The sequence below is a fragment of the Tauraco erythrolophus genome, chromosome 3 (assembly GCF_009769465.1).
Source record: "Tauraco erythrolophus isolate bTauEry1 chromosome 3, bTauEry1.pri, whole genome shotgun sequence".
In the NCBI taxonomy this organism is placed as follows: Eukaryota; Metazoa; Chordata; class Aves; order Musophagiformes; family Musophagidae; genus Tauraco; species Tauraco erythrolophus.
Genome location: NC_141467.1, coordinates 83,148,099 through 83,171,705, shown reverse-complemented (window position 1 = coordinate 83,171,705; position 23,607 = coordinate 83,148,099). Strand labels below are relative to the sequence as shown.

At 35.9% G+C, this 23,607-nt stretch overlaps 1 protein-coding gene across 1 annotated transcript in view; it reads right to left on the bottom strand.

Annotated features, from left to right (window-relative positions):
- RIMS2 (regulating synaptic membrane exocytosis 2) overlaps window positions 1-23,607 on the bottom strand; it is a 504,339-nt gene that overhangs the window by 216,904 nt on the left and 263,828 nt on the right. The window contains exons 5-8 of the mRNA XM_086609332.1: window positions 9,682-9,749; window positions 7,879-7,998; window positions 5,988-6,087; window positions 5,086-5,209 (exon numbers count right to left, since the gene is read on the bottom strand). Coding sequence (XP_086465458.1) covers window positions 5,086-5,209; window positions 5,988-6,087; window positions 7,879-7,998; window positions 9,682-9,749 — 412 coding nt within the window. The remainder of the gene's footprint in view (window positions 1-5,085; window positions 5,210-5,987; window positions 6,088-7,878; window positions 7,999-9,681; window positions 9,750-23,607) is intronic.

Genomic DNA, 23,607 nt, shown 5'->3' with positions numbered 1-23,607 from the left:
ACCGTCTCATGCAATTAAAAAAAAAAAAAAATGTCTGTACTGTATAAAACCAAAACTTATCTAGTTCCTTTTTGGTATACCGTTTCCAAACAGCTTTCAAGACTCACTACAAAGATAGCTATACTAAGCAGACTGAGGAAACTTTCCAAGAGAATTGATGCACAGTATCCAACAATTCAAATTAATCAGAAGGCATGCAACTGGTCCACTGTAGAGAAGAAAAAAAACACTGTCTCTATATTTGTTAGTAATGAAAACTTGCCAGAAACGTACAAGGCCTATTCAAGACGTAAATATTTAAGTTTATAAATTCTACAGATATCAAATATACAAAGGAACCCAATAGTCACCTATTACTTTACTCAGAAATTCACTCCTGAACCTAACCTGTAATTAAAAAAAAAATTCCTATCATGTGAGTTTGAGAAGAAAGCCTTGAAAATACATATCATTGTGAACAGATTGAATATGTTTTCTCTAGATACCTGAAACAATAAACTTGAAAGCTCTGAACACTATCATTTAGATAGTGTTCAGAGTGCACTGGGATCGAGTGCACCCTCAGCAAGTTTGCAGATGACACCAAGTTGTGTGGTGTTGTGGACACGCAGGAGGGAAGGGATGCCATCCAGAGGGACCTTGACAGGCTGGAGAGGTGGGCCTGTGAGAACCTCATGAAGTTCAACAAGGCCAAGTGCAAGGTCCTGCATGTGGGTCAGGGTAATCCCAAGCACAAGCACAGGCTGGGCGGTGAATGGATTGAGAGTAGCACACAGGAAAAGGACTTGGGAGTGCTGGTGGATGAGAAGCTCAATATGAGCTGGCAATGTGCGTGCGCAGCCCAGAAAGCCAACCGTATCCTGGGCTGCATCAAAAGAAGTGTGGCCAGCATGTTGAGGGAGGTGATTCTGCCCCTCTACTCTGCTCTCATGAGACCCCACCTGGAATACTGCGTTCAGCTCTGGAGGCCCCAACACAAGAAGGACATGGAGCTACTGGAGTGGGTCCAGAGGAGGGCCACGAAGATGATCGGAGGGCTGGAGCACCTCTCCTATGAAGACAGGCTGAGAGAGTTGGGGCTGTCCAGCCTGGAGAAGAGAAGGCTCCAGGGTGGTCTTATTGCAGCTTTCCAGTACTTAAAGGGGGCCTACAGCAAAGCTGGAGAGGGACTTTTTACAAGGGTGTGTAGTGATAGGACAAGGGGTAATGGATTTAAACTGAAAGAGGGCAGATTTAGATTAGATATAAGGACTTTTCACTCCGAGGGTGGTGAGGCACTGGAACAGGTTGCCCAGGGAAGTTGTAGATGCCCCATTCCTGCAAGTGTTCGAGGCCAGATTGGATGAGGCTTTGGGCAACCTAGTGTAGTGGAGGGTTTCCCTGCCCATGGCAGGGGCGTTGGAACTAAATGATCTTTGAGGTCCCTTCCAAACCTAACCATTCTATGATTCTATGATTTATGTTCCTAAAGCACACAGACCCCAGTATTTCACAGTAGTGTGAACAGTATTTCTTACAAGGAAATCTCACTAAGATAAACAGATGTCGAAGAAGCAGAAGTACTTTTAGGCATCTCTTTACGTTTTAACATATGTTCCATTGCAAGCAGATTGTATAGAATGATTAATAAAGCACAATGCATCATTCCTTCCAAATTCAAAACAGTAGCAACTATGAAAACAACATGCATTTTCAAGTAACTTTTTGAAATAGATAAATTGTTGCATATAAAAGACAGCCAGCTCACATACAATAGCAACTTGACCATCGGTTTTTATTTTAAGATAGAAAAAGGGATAAATTGCATGCCGAAAGTATATGTTTGGGAATTTTTTAAAGGAGTTTTCCATTTTATCTTCCTTTATCAGCTTAGCTTGCCATCTTCAGTTTTCATAGCAGTCAGTCCATAATGAAATGAAGAAGAACTAACAATCATGTTTACTGGAATTTGCTTTTGTATTCATTATATCAGGATACGACAATAGGTTCCCTTTCTCAGCTAAGTCAATAGCTGGTAACTGTCTAAAGATTTCTGGCATGAGTTAGTGTATTGCCATGAGACCATCAAGAGACTCCCTTTATAGGTAATAGGATATATCTCAATGAAAAGGTGAAATATTTCAAGTGGGCATCAATTATTCTAATCAAAATAATTATCACATCAGATATCTGGTAAATCTGAACTTTTAATGTTTTTAAATACATTGAAACTTTATTCCCTGGGGCATAACACAGACCTATGGTGTTATGTTTCCTTGGGCAAGCATAAGGTATTAATTTCTATAGTCTACTTGATTATGACCAGAAATCTCCTCAACTGAGAAGATAATATGGTATTTCCAGCTCCCCAGCTCAAATCTCATGAAAAACATTTCTGAAGCTATATTGTTAATATCAAAATCCAAAGAGTTACATAACCAGAATTTAAAATCTTACCAGCTTGCAGAAAGTATTCATCATTGAGACTTCAGTTATAAACCCATTTATGTTAGTAACCGGAGTTTTGGAGGTGAAAACTCTCTTATACATCTACTGCAAAAAGACACTGGGAATCAAGTACAAAGAATGACTTTTTTAGACCTCATCTGGCTCAGTTCTTTAGACTATGTGACAAGCAGTTAATGCTGAAGAAGGCATCTTGAGAGCCCACATGACTGTCTTTAAAGAATTGTAGATATGGTGCTCTAGTGACAGCAAGTGGAGCTCATGGTAACATAACAGAAGACATGATGATAACGAAGCTAACAGGAGAGGTACCAGCTGACTGGAGGTTGGCAAACGTGACACCGATCTACAAGAAAGGTAAGAGGGAAGATCCAGGGAACTACAGGCCTGTCAGTCTGACCTCAGTGCCAGGTAAACTCATGGAACAGATCATCCTTAGTGTTATCATGCGTCATGTACAAGACAGTCAGATGATGAGGCCCAGTCAACATGGATTTATGAAGGGCAGGTCTTGTTTGACCAACCTGATCTCCTTCTATGATAAAATGACCTGTTTAGTGTATGAGGGAAGAACTGTGGATGTTGTTTACCTTGATTTTAGCAAGGCCTTTGACACTGTTTCCCAGTGAGAAATGGAGATGGGGGTCGGTCTCTTCTCCCACGTTATGAATGACAGGATGAGAGGGAATGGCCTCAAGTTGTGCCAGGGGAAATTTAGGTTAGATATCAGGAAAAATTTCTTTACAGAGGGGGTTGTGAAGTATTGGAACAGGCTGCCTAGGGAGGTGGTGGAGTCCCCATCCCTGGAGATGTTTAAAAACCATGTAGATTTGGTGTTGAGCAACATGGTTTAGGGACCCTGACAGTGCAGGGTGAATGGTTGGACTTGATGATCCTGAAGGTCTCTTCCAACCAGATGATTCTATGATTCTATGAAGGTAAACAACAGAGTAAATATAAAAGTACAGGAAAGAATACAGGAAGTTTCACACAATTAATAGAATGCAAGAAGAGAAAAAAAAAAATAATATTTTCAAGACGTGAGGAGCTCCTTGTAACTTTTGCTATAAACTTCTATTTGAGAAACTATGAAAGATCTTATGCCTGTTATGAAATCCTTTTCTGAGACAATATTCTTCTAGCGATGTAGTCTGTCCCTTAGCATTATTATTATACCTACAACTCCCAAGCTATGCAAAGGTTTTTAAGGATAAGACAGATGATAAGCCTTTACCCTAAAGGGGCTGCAATTCAGTACGTATGTAGGAGATAATCTCTCTTCTCACTGACAAGATAAAGCAGTTTTTGTTGTTATCAAGTTAATTTAAAATTGTCAACCCAAATTAAGTTCCTACACATTAAGTTCCTGATGTGTCAAACACATTAAGTTCCTATTATAGCTGAACCCATAACAAATTGCCCTCACTGAAATTCCATCCTTAGATCATATGGTTCTAGATTTTTTTCAGTACTTCTTAATTTTTAGTTGTTGTGTTACCCATGCTTTCTCATAGGAAGACAAGATAATTGTGTGCATCTTATACAAAATAAAGGGATACATATATTTATTAATTAAAATTATAGAATCATGGAACAGCCCGGGTTGGAGTAGATCTTGAAAGACCATCTGGTCCAATCTCCCGTGGAAAAGGGAGCCTGAATGAGATTACTTAACACCCTGTCCAGTTGTGTCATAGACATCATAAAAAATTCGGTAGGGGAAAAGAGAAAATTCTTAACAACTGTAAGCATCTTCAAATTCAGTGATGAGCATCCCCCTCTTCATAACCCTGGTGTGATCAGCTATGGAACTTCCAATGGAGAAGTTAAAAAGGGATGGGTGCAAATCTAGGCTGTAGGAACTTGGAAGAAAAAGAACAGATGAAGAAGGGGAAGTATTCACAGCCTAATACAACAAAACAACTAGAAATGTCCTATTGCTATGCAATAAAAATTGAACTTTAGCCATCAAGAGACAGGTCTGAAAGTTAAGAAAACTGGGCAATGTAAAGCACCAAAGAAAAAGTGTCACACAGTTTAGACAAGCACAAGTGCTAGCTATTCATTCAGATATGTTCTGTATTAGATAACAAGCAATAATATAACAGATTTCATAGATGAAGATGATGAGAATGTGTATTCAAGACTTTCCAAAGCATATTGATTATGTCATTAGCATACTGTATTTTGGGCAAAATTCTACATTGCAGACTCAGTAAATAGAGTTCATCATTAGTTCATAGACCAAATACGAATATACAATTTTATATATATTATGTATAATGTGAAGGGAGAAATAAAAATCAATAGTCAAGTTATTAATCAAGAATTGCAACAATAAAAAGAGTATAAGCACAGTTTCAGAGCCAATATAGGCTGGATCACCGACTAAACAACCACAGACGGGAATTTATTTTTGACCATATTGGCAGAGAATGACTGGGACTCTCTCAGAAAATACTGGATTTCACACCAACTCTTTCTACTTACTGGCGTGATGTATCATTCTAGCTATGCTTTCGGTTTACAGAATTTTGCAAAAAGTTTTACTATTTAGAATGTTTATGAAACTCTGCCCTAGAAGTGAAATTTAGCAACATTTTTGTCGTATTTAATACAAAAATTTATGAAATTACTTACCCTATTGGTCTTGAAACGACAAGCTCCACTTGTGGCTCAGGTTTAGATTCTAAAATGATGTTATACACCTCTTCAAAGGTGGCTCCTTGTAGTAGCCTTCCATTCCATTCTAATACTTCATCACCTGTAATTTCAGTAATAACACTCTGCTTAAGAAGTCTGATGTGAACTGTACTTACAACAATTTAAGCCGTTGTGTCAGTTTACCGAACTGTGAAATCTGTGTTGTAGAAGTTTAGAGTCCTTCATAAGGAAAAATCCTGAATATTGAAGGTTTTCTGCAGCTCAGCTTCAGATATGTAAAGTTCAGTGAAACAATAACATCATCAGTAGGACCCCTACTGAATTAAATATAGCTCTTATTCACTTTAGGAACTGTGGTTTAAAAGAAACCCCAACATGCTATTTAGAAAATGCAGATATTTAAAACAGCATATCTCATCAACTTACTATTTTGAAGATCCATTTACCTCTACAAGTTTAGTATTTAAGGTTCAGATAGTTCTTATGTTAACCGTTAATATTTCTTGCACATTCTCCAATCTAGCAATCCATGGTTTGCATGTTGGATAGAAGCAGTTTCTTAGTTGAGCTGGTTCTGTAATAGCTTGGTTTGCTCTAAATAAAATATACTCCACAAAACAACTGGGCAGGACACCACTGGAATATTATTTTGAGTATAAAAACGTGAATAAAAATGTTAAAATATGATTCTGAACAACATGAGAATATATATTTCACAAAAGCAGTAAAGTCAATAATCTAGTAACTGAATGTCAGGTTGAATTCTGCAGTAGCTCATAACACCTATTTAACATAATTTCACATCTAATTAAACTTGCTCACTTATTATTACCTTTAGAAAAGCAACTCATCAGTAAAGATCCATAGTAGATACATACCTGGTCTAAGATGCCCCACTGTATCAGCTAAGCTTCCTTTTTTAACTTTGGTGATAAATGCGCAGAGTCGACCTGATTCAGTCATCTTTCCTCCTACTACCTGTTTCAAAGAGGAAGCATTTTCGTAGAATGAAAATTACTTTAAATTACTTAAATGTTCTGGCAACAGAAAGAAAAATTTAATTGTTTCCTTGGTTTTTAGGTAGACCAGGTAAGACTGATACACTTGAAAAAAACACCACAGAATTTTGACTACGACAGGTTATTGTTTGTACCTATTCTGGCTATCTGTAATTTAAACACAACACAAATACAGAATGCTAAACCTTTCAAATTTTAGCAAATATATGTATAGTTTTTCACTGTATTATAAATTATCACCTCAAAAAATGTAGGTATTGGTCATTAGACTGCTTACTTCAATACTTTTAAAGTGAAACCAGATATATTAATGTAAGATGTCCATACTAAGCATCAAACATCTCTATCAATTAATTAAATCCACTTTGGCTGGGCAAGTCAGATGAAAATACTTGTCAAACTGAAGATTTCTCTACTTGAAACTTCAAGAGATTTGACCTTACAATTTATCTTAGAGTCAGCAGATTCAAATATCAGCATTGGTTACAACCGCATAATCTTCAAATTCTTAAGGTTTCTTACCATTCTTCACACTGGGATTTAAAATTTGTAATATTAAATCCAGTTTAGGTTACTTTCAATAATGCAAATATTTGAAAATTCAGGTCAGGAATAATTGCTGAAAATCACTCTTTTCAGATGTCTATTGAGATTTAAAAGTAGCTACTCTTGAATCTAAACTATTCACGAATCTCAGTGAAGAGTTCATCTTTATAATGGAAGATTTTAGCATTTTAACAATAGAACTTTAAACAAAATATACTTCATAGTGACACTTAATTTCTTCACTTGCATTTTCTGACATTAAGACAATAACACACATGCCAAGAGTGATGTTAAACTGGCTTCTCCATCGATTTCAAAATACAATCCTTTGTAAATTAAATAAAATTTCAAAAATTTCCATAGCATGTTAGTATATTTTAAAAGTAACTACACTGGATTAGTCTCTATTTATGGTGTATGACTGTAGCCTAATCTATGTACCCAAAGGGAAGTCAGTGTCATGCTAAATAGAGAATGGAGAATTAATCAACTTTCTTCATGATTTCTCACAAGGATGTTGATTCAAAACAAATACATGCTTGCTTCTTTTACTATGTATAATTCATTCCCCATTTTATACTAGTATTGCTGGAACTGCAAATAATAATATCAAGAAATGAGCTAGAAATAGCTTCATAATCTATTTGAAAAGTACTGCATCATGAAAAAGATGCGAACGTACTAAATACTTTTTTGTCTTGTGTATTTAAAACGCAGTAAATCCAACAAACAGAGGGGAAAAAAAAAATCCAGAAACAGGCTCTTCCATTAGCAAACTCTGCTCTGGATTGAAATGTCATTAACTTTCAGATGTCCCTGAGATTTTCAATAGAGATAATTTATTTTTCACATTTCTCTTTTAGAAAATAGAAATTCTGCCATGGTGCAATGCTCCATAATGAAGTCAACAGGGCTTGGCTTGCCCAGCAAGAATGCAATTAGTACCTTGCAGAGTAGACATTCTCAGCAAACTTGTGAAAACATGTCTAGTCTTCCTGAAAAATACAATTTTTGAGTCTGTCAGGGACCCTGCAAAATTACTCTTGGTAACTGAAAATAAAACGTCTCTATATTGTAATTTTGAGAATGATAAGGCATTATAGATTTCAGTATGCATACAGTACATAATATGACAATGCTTTCATTATAAAAGCAGCTAGTTTAACTAAGAGAGTTGTTAGTTCCTAAATTATTCATTACCAACCTTCAGTCCAAGCATTGCTCCTGAGTCTCTAGGCACACTTCCATCTTTTAGTCGTTTATTTAATAATATCCGACCAATGAGACGATCTCCATCTTTGGATGGTTGCCAAGTTACTGGGTGCTATCATATGGTGTTAATGGAAAATACAGTGAATATGATTTTAAAGAAAAATATTTCAGTAATACCTTTCATTTCCTGATATATTTTTTAAAAGCCATGAAAGTACTATGATTACACTAATATTTAATGCAGTAGAATGACAGAAAACTGAATATTTATTTGGATATATAGTCCATCACAATGTTTTTCTAATATTTATTAGCATTATCTATTTTACTAAATTGAATTTGTAAATATGTAGAATGATCTTTGTGTCTTGATTACTAGACAGATACAGACAACTATACATAGTTATCTACACACAGTGACAATCACACCTGAGAACTGACAAAAACAACTGTAGAGGTCTAGTATAAGAGTAATACTGAAAAAGAAGTTTAACTCAAAACAGAAATTTGATGTTAGGCATTTCTTCTTTTTTGTGTGAGTCCAAACATGTCAATTTTCCCTAAGATTGACAATCTTTTTCAGTGTTTTACTTTTTTTATGGTAGTAGTATATTAAAACTTATAGAATACATTAAAAGGTATAGTCGTCAATCTATTTAAATTTATTATTTCCTTCCTGGAATAACTACTTCACATAGGAAGCACAGTTAGGGAAGTTATTATTCCATTACTATACATGGGCACAGCTATACTTACATAGAGGCATAATTAATAAAATGTTAAAATTTTATTTTGTGTAATCATAGCACTTTTTCACAGATCAATACTGTTTCATGCTCTATTTCATGCAAAATTAGCAGGTACAGACAAATCTGCTCCCATTACAACTAACAACTCTAAAAAGATTTATCATAATTTCCACCAAACAGAAAGCAAAAATAAAAAATACCAAAGCAGATGGCAAAGCCTTTAATTCTGCACAATACTGCACAAAAGTGGCATGGCAACAAAACAAAAGAACAACCATGACAGTGAAAGGGAAAAAAGAAAAACAACTTTTCTGCACAGAGAGAACCAATTTTATTCCTTTTTCACCTGGGGTTTAAACTATTAATTTAATTTCAGCCCCAGGAGTTTGAACATAGTAAATCAAATAGGCCAATCAGTAGAATCCTTATTGTTAATTACTTTATACTTGAAGGTAATGCCATGATATGCTATTATGCAACCATAAGAATAACATTCCTTTATGCCTCTCAATTTTTTTCTTAGGCTGCCAAACAGTAAAAGCTGCAAGCATGCAGAGACTTTTCATTTGTTTTTCTTTTCTGCACCTTAAGAAATGCTACATTGTCTCTAGAAACACCCTATCTTTTATTTTATGCACTATTTTAATGAGTGACAGAGAGCAAACAAAGACCAAATGAGCAGGTTAGAATGCAGGCTCCATAATCTCAGTACCTTCTCGCTATGGCTATGTTCCTCGTTTAGAGTTGTGCTACTACACGTATCTACCCCAGAGTCTTTTATCTGAGGCTCAGACCATTCCAAGTCCTCTTCCAAAGAGTGGCCACCAAAGCACACCATTTTCTTTTGCCTCTCGGATAAGGCGTTAGAATCCGACAAAACTGCCTGCTCTCTAGTTTTTCTTTTTCCCCTTTGACTGTCCCCTACAGGTGTGGGATAAAAAAAAAAAAAAAAAGATACAAAAAAGAAAACATGCAAAGGTGTAAATAAAACAAAGGAAATGTGAAATGATAAGGGAAACTAAATGGTAAGGCTCCACATGTCTCACCAAAGACATTGGGGATGCCTCACTGCTATGCCAAGACGTATGGTCCAACCAGTTGTAATCCATGTCTCCTGTGAGAATCAGACAGACAAGATAGTGCAGTAAAGGAAAGGTGAAAGAAAGGACAGACAAGATACAGTAAAATTGTAAAGTCTTCCGATTATCCTATCTGATTCATAGCCTCTGCTAGCAGGACTTTCAAAGTGCTTCCAAGAAAAATTTAAGGCTCCAACATCAGAGTATATGGAATATGAAATACAGTGAGGAAGGAAGTACGTTTGTGTGTGCCTGTGCGTACATAAAATTACGGACGGTTAAAGCATCATTGCTTCGGAGTGTTTAACCGTTCCTATAAAATGACTTACAGCAAATTAAATGAAAAGGCAAATTGTATTGTATTCCTAAGAGAATTTTCAGAAAGGAAAGCATTTGAATATGGAATTAGTTTTCTTCATAATCTAAAGAAACAGTTTTGTCTTAAGGAATGTATTTCTTTGCTTTTCTAACACAAACTAGTATTTATTCTCATCACTTCAATAAAACAATGGTACTCTATATTCAGCTGTACAGTAGATGATGTTTTAAGGAAGGTTAAATGATCTGTTAAAGATAGTAGATTTATAAGAAAAATAAATACAGAACATATTTTTAGAATAAAAAACATATTAACTCTGCTTGAAATTCCCAGATAAATATCTGCTGATTAAATATCATGAAGAATTCTGGTCAGTACAGGTACCTCATAACTGGGAATAAATGTGTAGGGTTTTCACTATATACATATATATATTTATATTATATAATCAGAATTTAAGCTGTATGGCAGGCATGGTAGGAAGAAAGGTTTAAAAAATATTTAAAAAAAGGTCCAAATTTATGCTGCTGTCCATAGAACTAGAGAACGATTATGTATTTTAATAAAACATTCTGGTTTATGTAGGTACCTTAAACTGTACATTGTGTCCACATATTTTGTGTTATTACATTTCTTTCTCTCTTTTTTTCCCCCCACCATTGTTACTACATGTTATGTGAAAAATATTTTGTTACTATATGCTGCATAATATTTTGATGCTACTGTATGCAGGAAAAAATGTTGACTTTTCTATTGAATTCCATGACCAAAATAACACTAAACGAAAGTAGTTCTGCTCTTTTTAATACAGAGCACAAACAACATTTTTCTGTTTCCATTGCTGCAGATCCTGCTTTGACATTGCTAAACCTATTCCTCTGAAACTACATCAATATGCTGGTGAAATATAACTAATAGGTCTAATCACAGTCAACACTTGTCTAGAAAACTTTACAGAGATTATTTGACGATAGTCCCATAAAACTAAGCTACAAAAAGCTAATACATGCTTTAGAAAAGTAAAATACAGTCTTCTCAGAGGGATATTATGTAGAATGAGAAATACGATTTTTTTTTCACTTGTTTTCTTGCATACTTCTTAGACTTACGTATAGAAAAAAAATCAAGGCTCATTTTCATTTTAAAGAAGGAAATGTCTGGAATACAAAGGTTTTATTTTCAAAAAGATACTTTGAACTTTTTTGCAGAAACGTGGTAGACTATCTAATATCCTTTGGTTTCATAAAAACAGTGGTAAGGGACTTCACGAAATTGTTTTGAAGCTTTAATTCATTTATATTTTCTAAGTAATAAATGGGCCTGCTGTAAATATATTAACTGTGTTTCTCGGTTCTTGAAATGAAGATAACATTTTAAAATGGGAAACTCTCACGAAAACTGCTTTCTCATGGCAGTTAACATCTTGACTGTATTACAGATAAAAGTGTGGCTATCTGCTAAAGGAAAAATAAATATTCTTCTGAAAGCTAATAACATTTTGCCAGAGGTACTTCTGGCATGGAATTTCCAGTGCTGTCTTACCTCTCCCTCCGAAGACATTGTTTCAGAGGAACTGAGTGGAACCATCAGTGAGCTCAGGAAAATCTAGCCTTTACTGCATAAATACACACTCAGAGACATCCAGAAGATTGCAAGAGTTCCAGTCTACATACTGTCTGTTTTACAAATCTTAGTTTAAATATATATTTAAAAATGGATCTTAGCCAACCGTATCCTGGGCCACATCCAAAGAAGTGTGGCCAGCAGGTCGAGGGAGGTGATTCTGACCCTCTACTCTGCTCTCGTGAGACCCCACCTGGAATACTGCGTTCAGCTCTGGAGGCCCCAACACAAGAAGGACATGGAGCTACTGGAGCGGGTCCAGAGGAGCGCCACAAAGATGATCCGAGGGTTGGAGCACCTCTCCTATGAAGACAGGCTGAGACAGTTGGGGCTGTTCAGCCTGGAGAAGAGAAGGCTCCAGGGTGGTCTTATTGCAGCTTTCCAGTACTTAAAGGGGGCCTACAGCAAAGCTGGAGAGGGACTTTTTACAAGGCTGTGTAGTGATAGGACAAGGGGTAATGGATTTAGCTGAAAGAGGGCAGATTTAGATTAGATATGAGCAAGAAACTTTTCACTCCGAGGGTGGTGAGGCAGTGGAACAGGTTGCCCAGGGAAGTTGTAGGTGCCTCATCGCTGGAAGTGTTCAAGGCCAGGTTGGATGAGGCTTTGGGCAACCTGGTGTAGTGGAGGGTTTCCCTGCCCATGGCAGGGGGATCAGAACTAGATGATCTTTGAGGTCCCTTCCAACCCGAACCATTCTATGATTCTGTGAAACTCTGTTACAGTAATGATAACTTCTCAGCTTGAATTGCATGAACTAAAGGCACATGAGCACATACTGTTTTTTCCCAGTAGTTATTTTCTGTGTCATCAATACAACTGCTGTACCCAAAACCAGAGTCTGACTAAAAAAGTTTTAATTTGTTTCCCTGTAATTTGGAACCTAATTTTAGGAGGAACAAACTGAAACAAAATGGTCTTCATAAGCAGAACAAGTAAAACTGATCATTCTTACCGCTTCAAATTCCTGACTATTTCTGAGAAATGGTGTATTTTCATTGAAATGACTAAATTTAAATGTAGTTATCTACCATTAGGCATTAAGAATCCACCACTGCAAATTACTGGCCATTTTTTTAACGTTTTAAAATTCTCAGCAACGATCTCAACTACCACTTATAATCCAGTGAAGAGAAACAGAATTTTTTAAGATATGGTTCATTTGACCTGTTTTAGATGCATACTTCCAGGTGAGATAAATCACACCTCCATCAGACCCAAAATATCTTATTTCTCCACCACTGCTTATAAAGGAGGTCTCAGTGAGTCATTCAGATGGTCATTTTTTGATCAGGAGGATCCTACTACCCTAAATTACTATTTTGTCACAACCTCAACTATTTGTTACATATCCAAGAAAATACCAAAATTATCACAGTAAGGACTCAGGACTCTTCAAGCTCTCCAGGAAGGCACGTCTACTGCGCTGATTTTATACAATTAGGAATACCAAATATTTCTTTTAACATGTCATTTGAACAAGGTATCATATACTCTCTTCTTCACTCTTCACCTTAGCAGTGGTAATGGAGACTGAAAAGATTGCTGGACCAGTTGTTGTGTTCAAGTCTATAAACATAGGTCCTAGGCTCATCTGCTGGTGTAACTGATTTCTGCTTACTAAAAAGGTTTCCAAGAGCTCTCTCACCCATGTGTTACTGTATGCTGCATCCACATACTATATGTGTCCAAGATAGACATATTTAGCCTAGCATACCCAAGGGGTTAGCACATAGAAATTACCTACATTTTAAAAGATCATTATTTCGCGGCAACAGTTATTCTTTATCAAATGATAAGCCCTGAACCTGCACAGAAGAATACATGCAAAGTTGAGCCTGTTGCCTGATCAAAGCACTCTCACTTCTACTATTTTCCCCTCTCCTCCTCAGTCAAGATGTAGAAAGCTGATTTTCATTTTAATTTAGTTGTGTCTCACAGTAAATATCATTTTAATTTTAGAATAATTGTTAAGAAAATAAGCAACAACTACATCCAAAGACTGTTTTGTTCATATCTGTAGTCTTTTTTCCATTAAAATAGGTAGCTATATATTTTTAAAAAATTGTTATACAAATTAGAAATTATAAAACCCTTGTAGATCATCTAGATTTTTCCCTTAACACTGCGTTAAGTCATCTAAATGACAGGGCTAAATACTATAAAAATTAATAAAATGTACTCAAATTATTATTAATAAAATATATAAACTTATAAAAATATACTCAAGATGACTGTTTGGAAGCCCTGTAGCATATTACATTTTGAGGAGAAACATGTACTGCTTATTACACCCACACTTTTTTGAGATGCAATGAATGACTTGATAAAATCACTGGACGTAAATTGTTCAGTTCTACAAATATTAAAATATTGATAAATGATAAATGATTTGTGAAATTTTGTAAAATTAAAAGTAATACATGTAAGACACATAGTTCTTCGTTACCCTACAAAAAAAATGATAAACCATAATCTTTCCATAACAAAGGCACTTGCTGGTCTCTTAGATATTTCTCTTCCACAATAGCAGATGCTTTATTATTGAGAATATGTGCATTTAGGGTGTGCAGCAGAAATGACTCAGGAAAAAATGTGACTTCATTGATATATTATAGAAGCTACAGTATCAAAACCATCTTTCATGGAAAAAGGAACTAATATATTACTAAGCAAGATATAATCATAGCTAATGTCATTATAACATTCAGATGCCTCATGAGCTCAGGAGTACAGCTGGATACAAGAAAGGACATATGTGAGGTCTGCTCTTATTAATGTCAGCGAGCTCTACGTGTATATGGAAAGCTCGCATGGACAAATCAGGTTGGGAGAAAAGTCACATCAGTGACCTAGCCTTTCTGTATAAATGATGTTAAGCCGAAACCTTTGTAAGCTCACTGATGTTTAGTACGTTTTGCTCATTTTCTTTAACCAAAATGAAATAGTCAGAAGAAAAGCTTTTCTTCTTCTCCATCCAGGAACCTGCAGCAACGAGAACTTCCCATCGCAATGGGAACCTTGAATAACACTGTATATTTAAAAGAATCACAGTTACGTTCCATTCCCCTTCTATTTTAAAGTTTAATTATGTATTTTTAGGGCAGAATCAATATTTCCCACTCAGAAATACAGTACTTAAGTATCTTTTTCAATGAATTGAGTAGTTTGGATCTAACCTACACAGTATATGTCTACTCCTTCTTGAGTCTTGTCCAAGTTCATGGTCAAGTCCAAAACCATTTATCTTTCACACAGTTTAGACATTAGATGCTGGTTCTACACATGCAGAGTCATTTGGGATGCCCTGAGGTGCCCAAACCACACACGATATATGAATGACCCACACCCTTCCTATCTAAACCAGGACCTATCTAAATCGAAAAGTTCTTCCCTTGGTAAATTAAAAACATTATCTTGTTTTGAATCAAGTAAAATAAAACCATTTTTCCACAAATTCAAATTTCACTGCCAAAAAAGGACAGGTCATATAATTTTAAATTCTTCAAGCTGTGGAGTCTACCTGACTGCATGCTGAACACATACCACATACCAACTACAGAAGTCAACGATTGTGTAGATGTGTCAAAACTCAAAACTAAAAATGATTTAGACTTGCAATTGAGTAAGTATATTACCCCGCAAGCTGATTTTCAGCATACGGCTACAGTGAGCAGAGCACATCCCACATCACTTGATCTTCCTCTTAACTGCAAGGCTCCTAGTGAAGCCCTGTACCAGAACAACTCTGGAGAGAAGTGGAAAGGGGACTACAGTTACTGAAGAACTCATATTTAAGCAGGTTCCTTTCTATGTTTGCAATACTATCCATCTAGACTGCCATACCGTGAGTGACTCCGAAGAGGAGCTACACAGGCAGAATTGGCTGGAGGTGATTATATGAGTACTTAGACAACTATTTTGTCAGCTCTGGACACTTCAGGGACATGCTACCATTTGGTGCAGGAACAAACGTAAAGTTGCCTGGAACATGTAAAGCACAGAAATATTTTACAGCAGAGTCACTAATGCACTTTGAGCACTCAAGACAAAAGGAAGCTGCTTCTTGCGGATCTTATAGCAGGCTTTGAAGCTTCCTACCATGCATTTCAATATTTCTTCTTTGGAAGTAATTATTGTTCTGGATTCATCAGCTTTCAACATGGAACAGCCTAAGAAAATGCCTGAAGGATCTGGTCCTACCAAAACAAAAGAAGAATCTTTTACATAAAGGATATGAAGTACAGTCTTGACTTTTAATATATGAAATACAGAGAAATGTAATAATCGGGAGAAAAATGTATCAGTCTTCATTAGCAATAAGGAAGCTGTGGATCACACTGATGTTTGCACTTAGCCCTGACTATGCAAACCAGAGGCACCTATGCTAAGAGCTGTACTCAAAGGCCTCAAGAGCCCTACTGCTAGGGTCCAGGATGTCTTGGGGCAACCAGATAAACAAAAGCAAGAGATCTAGGAGATCTTTTGTCAGGTCACCTAGAAAAAGGGCCTTGACCCACTTGTGAGATTCAGTGCTGCAGTTCTTAAGAGAAGTCAAAGATTAAGTAGCGCAATAACGCTCCTGCACAGGAACTTGACAGTCATAAGCACTAAGAAGAAAATCACTGTGCACAATTCAGGAGAGACTTCTGACTAGGAGCTTAGAATACCAGCAGATGTTGTAATAAGTAGGAAAGTGTCCCTCTCCTGAAAAGTAGAGACACACAGAATTCATCTTAGGTAGTTTTAGATTTCTGTATCTAAACCAGTTATTCTTGGCTCCATTCATCTGACTTATCTTATACGTCCACTTTAAGGCTGACATGAATTGTACTCAAAAAGAGTCTGTTTTTCTTCAATGACTGTAAAAGAAGTCAAGATGATTAACTTGGGTGTAGATGTCTAGTTTGTGGATGTCTACAGCTCTGATATATGCATCTGCAGATTTAAAGGACAACTACATTTATCACACGTAAAGGGTTTGAGAGTGATTTTGTGTGACCCTGCATAATTGCCCTTGTTAATGGTGAATATTCATTAATGATTCCTATGGCCAAGAGACAAAAACATGGAAGAAGATCCTGAACAGCAGAGTGCTCTAGACCACAAGGCAGATGAAAGAATAAATTGAGGGAGAGGAAAGCACATAAAAATGCATACTCATGTGGCAAGAATGACAAGATGGAGAGCATGAGGGCATTGGGGCCGTGACTAGAGATACTGCCACCAAAGAAACGTCTCTGGTTTACCTGTGTGAGTAATTAAGAATTGAAAACCGTCTTGATTTCCTTTTTTTTTTTTTTTAAGTAATACTGTTTAGGGAAAATATTATTAAAAATAAGACCTTGCTTTACTCTCAAACAACATGTAGCGTTGTTTTCAACTACTGCTAATCCTGCTCAACAGAAGAGATACTACTCTTAACAGAAAGGATTATCTAATCTAAAGAGTGAAAGGGTTTCAGCATGGCTATTTCTTTCTGGCTCTCTTTCTGAAGCTGAGACTTAACGTCACTGTTGATGGAAGAATATTTACTGGAAGTATTTTCTTAAGTATGTTTTGCTGGAAGGATTTAAATTACGAGAAAGACTTTCTTCAAAATTACATTTTCTAAAACCAAATTAGACTTAGTATATTAATCAAATATATTTTGATAAATGTCTTTTCTTGGAATAAATTGAAAGAAAGCATATCAATATGGTAAACACATTTGTATGATAAATTGTCTACTTCCTGCAGAAATCTACTGCATATTGAAACCAGCGGGCTGGAGCTAAAAAAAATAAAAGAAAAAGAAAAAAATTCCTAATGTAATTCCGCATTCATCAGAATCCCACTGGAAAAGATGTTTCCAGTCACAGCACAGTGGCACATACTAGATAACCTCATACATTTACAGCCATGTCTCTCATATGACACCTGGAATGTGACCTTATATATTACACTATGGCCTGTATCATGTGATCCAGTCAATGTTAACTCACACTCTGGGCCACCAGGAAAATGAACTGTTAAGGAGTCATGGAAAACAGCCAGATATTTTATACTAGGATCTCAGTTCAACACTGTCTGTTGATTAATATTAATATTAAGGTTTCTCTGATTTGCACACCTTTGTCATATGTTCCCTCTTACTCTATCTCTAATAAGATCAGGGAAAACTGGAACTAATGAAGCATGATAACCTATGGATTTCTCCCTTGTGTAATTGTCTTCAAGACTTCGTATTGGGAGGATGTTTACTCAAAATTACAATTCTGACCCTTCTTCAAGTCTTTTCACTTTTCTACTTCTATTCTCTCTGTAGGAAGTTTTGAGCCTATGTGTGGAAAAAGAAATTCCTTCAGCATAATACAAAGGAAAAGATGCTTTGGAAAGCTTAGAAAAGACAGTATTTCTGCATCATGTCCAGTAGTAAGTAAAAAAAAGCAATTTACTACTTTTTCATTATTATTCTAAATACTCTAAATTTTCAATCGCTACTTACAGGATACGCCTTTTTTTTTTTCCCCTATTCACATCCACACAAACCATACATATGTCTATAGGCTGACCTCGCACATCTTCCTTGCTTATCTGTCATTACCATGCATCCCTCCACCCCAGGGTTCCAACTGACCACTTTCACTGCAAGTTCTTCACCATCTCAGGCTTACCTATACTTGAATGAGGGACCCGTTTAAAGAGGAAACAAGCACTATTAGTAATCCCAGGTAGAAAAAATCTATTAATACCATTAAAGAATCCCTTATCTGGCCCTTGTTTCAGCAGCTCAGTCCTCTGTAACACTGCAATGATATTCCCATCAACTAAAAGCAGATGGCCTAGTTAGGTGTCCTAAATGAGCCTACCTCTCTTCACAGGCTGTCTACTGAAAGTTAGCAAGCTCTTGGATACAATGCACATAGAAATTAACTGGTGCCTGGAATCTGAGAAAAAAACCTATGTTTCCCATCTCACTGGCTCAGAAAAATGAGTCACCTTGGAAGACGACTGCTAAGGAAGCACACGTCTGTCATACAAGCACAGAAGATCCAACGCTTCTATGATATGGTGGAGCTGCTGCACAACTGGGAACTGATCTTCACATTCCTTCCTCAGACTTCGAAAATAGTGCAGGGAAACTCAACAATCTTGCTGCCAACAGCAGGGCAACAGTAAAACCTGCCAATCCAGTTTGAAAAGAGCTTTACAGCAACCTGGAAAAGACTTCAGCTCATAATTGGAGCACTATGAAAATTTGTGAGAAACAGCTGCAATGTTTAAGAAACAGACTTGGGTCTTGTGTGCTCAAGATACCTATTTCCATTAGATTTTTCATTTCATTACCGCTTTATTTACCCTCATCGAAGGACGCCTGGTTAAACTGAAGAAATAAGTAGCTTCAGGAAAACTCTATTTAGCATTAGTAGACATACTTATGTATGAGGTTCACTTTGTGCTGGCTTACCCTATATTCAGCTTTCCACAGATAACACACTCTTTTTACATCCGAAAGTAGCGACTTTAGCAAAATGACTGTCAGAGTAGCTCCAACAAGGCTGCCTGGCATCTGCAAGTCTCAGGGGCATAGGCTTTACTGCACATGCACTGAATGCTAAATGTGAATCTAATTCTATTGGGACATTTTGGACAGACATACGAGCTCTTTACCTTTGAGAGGCAGTGTTTAACCAGGTGCATTTTAACTTCTTTTAGAACTGGTTATCTGCTAACAAGGAGTCTATATCAATGCTTTCTTCAAATAATACATTTAAGGTTACTAGAGCAGTTGAAGTTAATGCAAATAATAAAAATATATATTTACTTTCTCAACATGCATACATATGCATAGATCTTTCTAATACTTACTAGTGACAGAAAAAAACACCACAGAAAAACTAACCCCTTATATTGTGTACTTATTTACTTTCAAGCTTTAGTGCTTTGATGTCAACAGTAATTATTACAGAAAATAACCCTAAGCTACTTTGAATCAGTGTATCTTAATTATTAAGTAAGCCTCCAATTTACAAAGTGAAGACAACAGGAGACCATGAAAGACAGCAAAGGAATGGATTATTTATGAGATGTGATGTCAAATTCACAAACAAGAACATGAACTCAGCAGCATGTCAGTTGTACTCATACACAGCTGTATTAATTTCATCAAGAGAACAATAAACCATAAGTAAAACTGAAATAGTAAATATGTCAGGAAGGAAAGGAAAATCTTCTTATCTTAGTTTTAAAGAAACAGAAATATATTAATTCATAATAGCTTGCTATATTTTTATCTCCAAAGTCACAGAGACAATCCTAATGAAAGGAAACACTACAAACATAGAGATGACTCCTATCATAGGCACATCATTATCTAGAATCAATTTTCATCATCAGTCCAACAGCCACCCATATACTACGACTAAGAATCAGCCAGTTGTTTCATTGATCAGATCTTTTTTCTTTCTCTCCGCTACTTCCAGTCAGGATCACTAACATTTTACTACAAAAAAGAGGTATTAAGAAATACTCATCTTATGATTTTCAGTGTGAGATAAGCAATGAACAAATAATGTATCTGTCTACCTAATAGAACAGTACAATAATAATGACAATGGTAATGATAATGATAATAATAACACAATAATAGAACATTTTAAAATAGAAAAATTTAAAATTTTGAAGTGAAACAATCTTATAAAATAATCAAACCAATATCTAACTTCCAGTTCACCATTGCCTTTTACTGCTCAGCTATTAGGTTTTGTTTGGGAGGAAAAAATATCCCCCACTTTTACCTGTGGACACAGCTGTTATCCTATAAGGACAGCTGGAGGGAAGAAGGAAGGCAAAAAAGTCCAGTCCACATTTTTGAGCATAGTATTCCCAATAATTTTTTAAAAGCTCTCAGTGGGCACAGAAAAGACCTCTAAATTCACTATAAATGTCTTAATCACTGATGAGAAAACACACATTTTAGAACAGAAATAAGAATAACCTTAAAAACAAAATCTTCTGTATTACGTACTTGAAGAAGTAGGCATTTTGAATAGCCAACCACCACTCAGGAGTTAAGATGACTTATTTTCTTGTCTGTAATTCTCAATTTGCTTTATGCAGAAAACCATAGGCAAATTTTAAAATTTTACCTAACAACCAAGAGGGAAATAGAACTACCGTGGTATACGTGACCAGTTTAAGACTAAACTATTTGTAACAAGGAGATACAGCATTTCGATATAAAACACCGCAGTTTTTTTCTTTAAAGCTGATCTAACATTTCACACATGGAATACTAATAACACCCTTCCTGATTGTCTGAAGTGTAATTTTTCACTAATTCAACCTGCTACCTTCTCAAAACTGATTTCTAAACTGCAGCAGACACAACATATAGGCTCACTTCACTGTTAAGATGATTTGATTTAAGAAACAAGGGCTTAATCACAGCAGTAAATCCAAAGCATCATCCATCCCTGGCAGCACACATGCTGTAAATGGTCTAGAAACATGCAGCGCATCTGCTGATTCAGTAAGCTGGAGTGGCAGCAAAAAAAAAAAAATCAGTGCAAGAGGGTTTTTCATCACCTTGACACTGCAATAAAAGCCTCTGTAAACTAGTAATTGAATCATTAATTATTGATCTTCCCTTTAATAGTCACGATGAAGAAAGTAATTTGGTATATGCAAAAACACGTATTGTTTTGAGTTTGGTTACATGTTATTTTTGTTAAACCACCTTCTTTGAAGGAAATTAATTACCTCCTTAAAAAGGAACAGAAAACCTGAAAATGAAACTCCAGTGGATTCCAGAAGCAACAATCATAATGAGCTCTCTAATTTAGTTTCATACCTTCCATGCACAGGCTTGACAGCATGATACTATATAATCAAATTAGTTTAGAGCAATGATCTGTTATACCTGGTTTCCAATTTAAAGAACAGATGTGCAAAAAAAAAATACGAATGATTATGGTTGTTTTTTAGGTCTCTTTAGCATCATCAACCATGTTTTGTGCCTATATGTTTATATGTACATATGTTAGAAGGTTAGACTGCAAAATGAAATATTCAGAAGGTAGGAATGACATACGAGATTCAGTTTTCCATGAAGCATTAATTTAGTCCCTATACAAATGTATTAACGAATAATCTTTCATAATGTGATGGCAAACTTCCCCTCACCCCCCAGGACCACAATCATCTTCTTTGCATAGAACAAAGAGTGTAGATTAAATAAGTAACTAATCATTATCCTTGTTGCTTTAGTTAATGATCCCTTTCATTAGTTAATGAATGTAATCTAAAAGTAGATCTAAATACAAAATTATTTGTCTCCTGAGAGTATTTCTCTGGTGCTCTCAGAGTATGTTCTGCAGGACTCGGGGTTCAGCTCAAGGAATTTTCTTTGTGGCCTGCCTGCGTAATGAAATGAGGTGAATGCTACAAGTACTGTCTTTTAAAATGAGCTACTGACATACAGACATATAAGTGAAAACTGTGAAATGTTCCAAACAATTTCAGTGCCAAACTTGAGAAATATATTGATTTTTCTTAAATAATTTCTACAGTAGTAGTTCTGCCTTTTTCCTAGCTCTATTATACTTATGCTTAGTAAATGACAAGAATTTATAAAAATCTACTTACCAAACAAGCATTAAATTTTATTATATGACTAAAACAAACAAAAAAAATTCCTCTTCTCAACATCCATCCCGGACTGCTCATGACTATGTATACAAACTGGATGGAAACCTTCTCTGAATAGAAATTGTGTAAGAATGTTCTTCAAAAAGAACCAGTATGGTTAGTAAAATGTTGTGGAGATATAAAGTTAGAGAGAGAGAGAGAGATACGATCACATTCCAAAATTAATTTTGAATCCTAATGATAAAAAGTAGATTTCTTAATTGTAATTTTCAGTAACTTTGATTTCAAAAGAATACAGAACAATGGAAAACTCCACAAAAGAATAGGTGGTTGATGTTAGCTCTGTAATTATTTCATTTAGCTGAATACATAAATAAGCATGTTGCTCAGGGACCTTTCCACAGTCAACAAGAACTACTCCCATAATTATAGCCTTCATGGTAGTTGAAGCTGTAATAAAAGTTACATAAGGAATTTAATCTCAGTCTCCTGTTTTTATATGATCACAATTATCTAAAAATATACCTCCTGAGGCTAAATGTTTCCTGAATGAGTTTAAGCAAAAGGTCAGTATTTTTCACTACTTTTTAAGGAAAATTCCTTGACATCCTCTACTTGTTCATCTTTAAATTTCTGGAAAGTTGAGGTGAGAGGAGCAAAAAGTATCCAGAATACTTAATGCCTGCAAAAACAGCAAGGAATTTCACCTCATAAATTGGACTAGGTCCTACATTATGGAGACTTTCATTGCAGAGTCGTTCAGCCAGTGTACCTTATGTAGCTCACATCAAAAGAGTTTTTCAGAAGCAAAAAATAGTGTAGATGAGCCTGGATCACCATTCTCTTCTCCAGGTAGAAGAACTATATTCACAGAATAGAAGTTGCACATTTCTGATGTGAACACTGAAACTATACTGCTCCAAATGAGGTTAACAACTCATTCTTGTTACAGATATATGAAGGATTACATAGTAAAATTCTTCAAAGGCCATAAAATGACTTCAGATGGAATTGTGTAAGACACTTGTGGTGCAGCCATTTTCAAAACATCCTCTTCTCCCTTGCTTCAGTTGCTCATTTCCTTAGATACACAGCTTACTTGACAATATAATTAAAATACATTAACACAGCCCTTCAAATATAAGGCTTTTCACCTTCACCTTGTGACTCTCCACATCAGTTTTACCTTCAGATAAACTGCTATTGTACTAATCCACCACTACCTAAAGAACACTAGCAGCAACTGCATCATGTTCTCTCCATTACCTATACTCTTCAGAGACTCAAAGCATTTCACTCATGAACTACTTATTCATCTC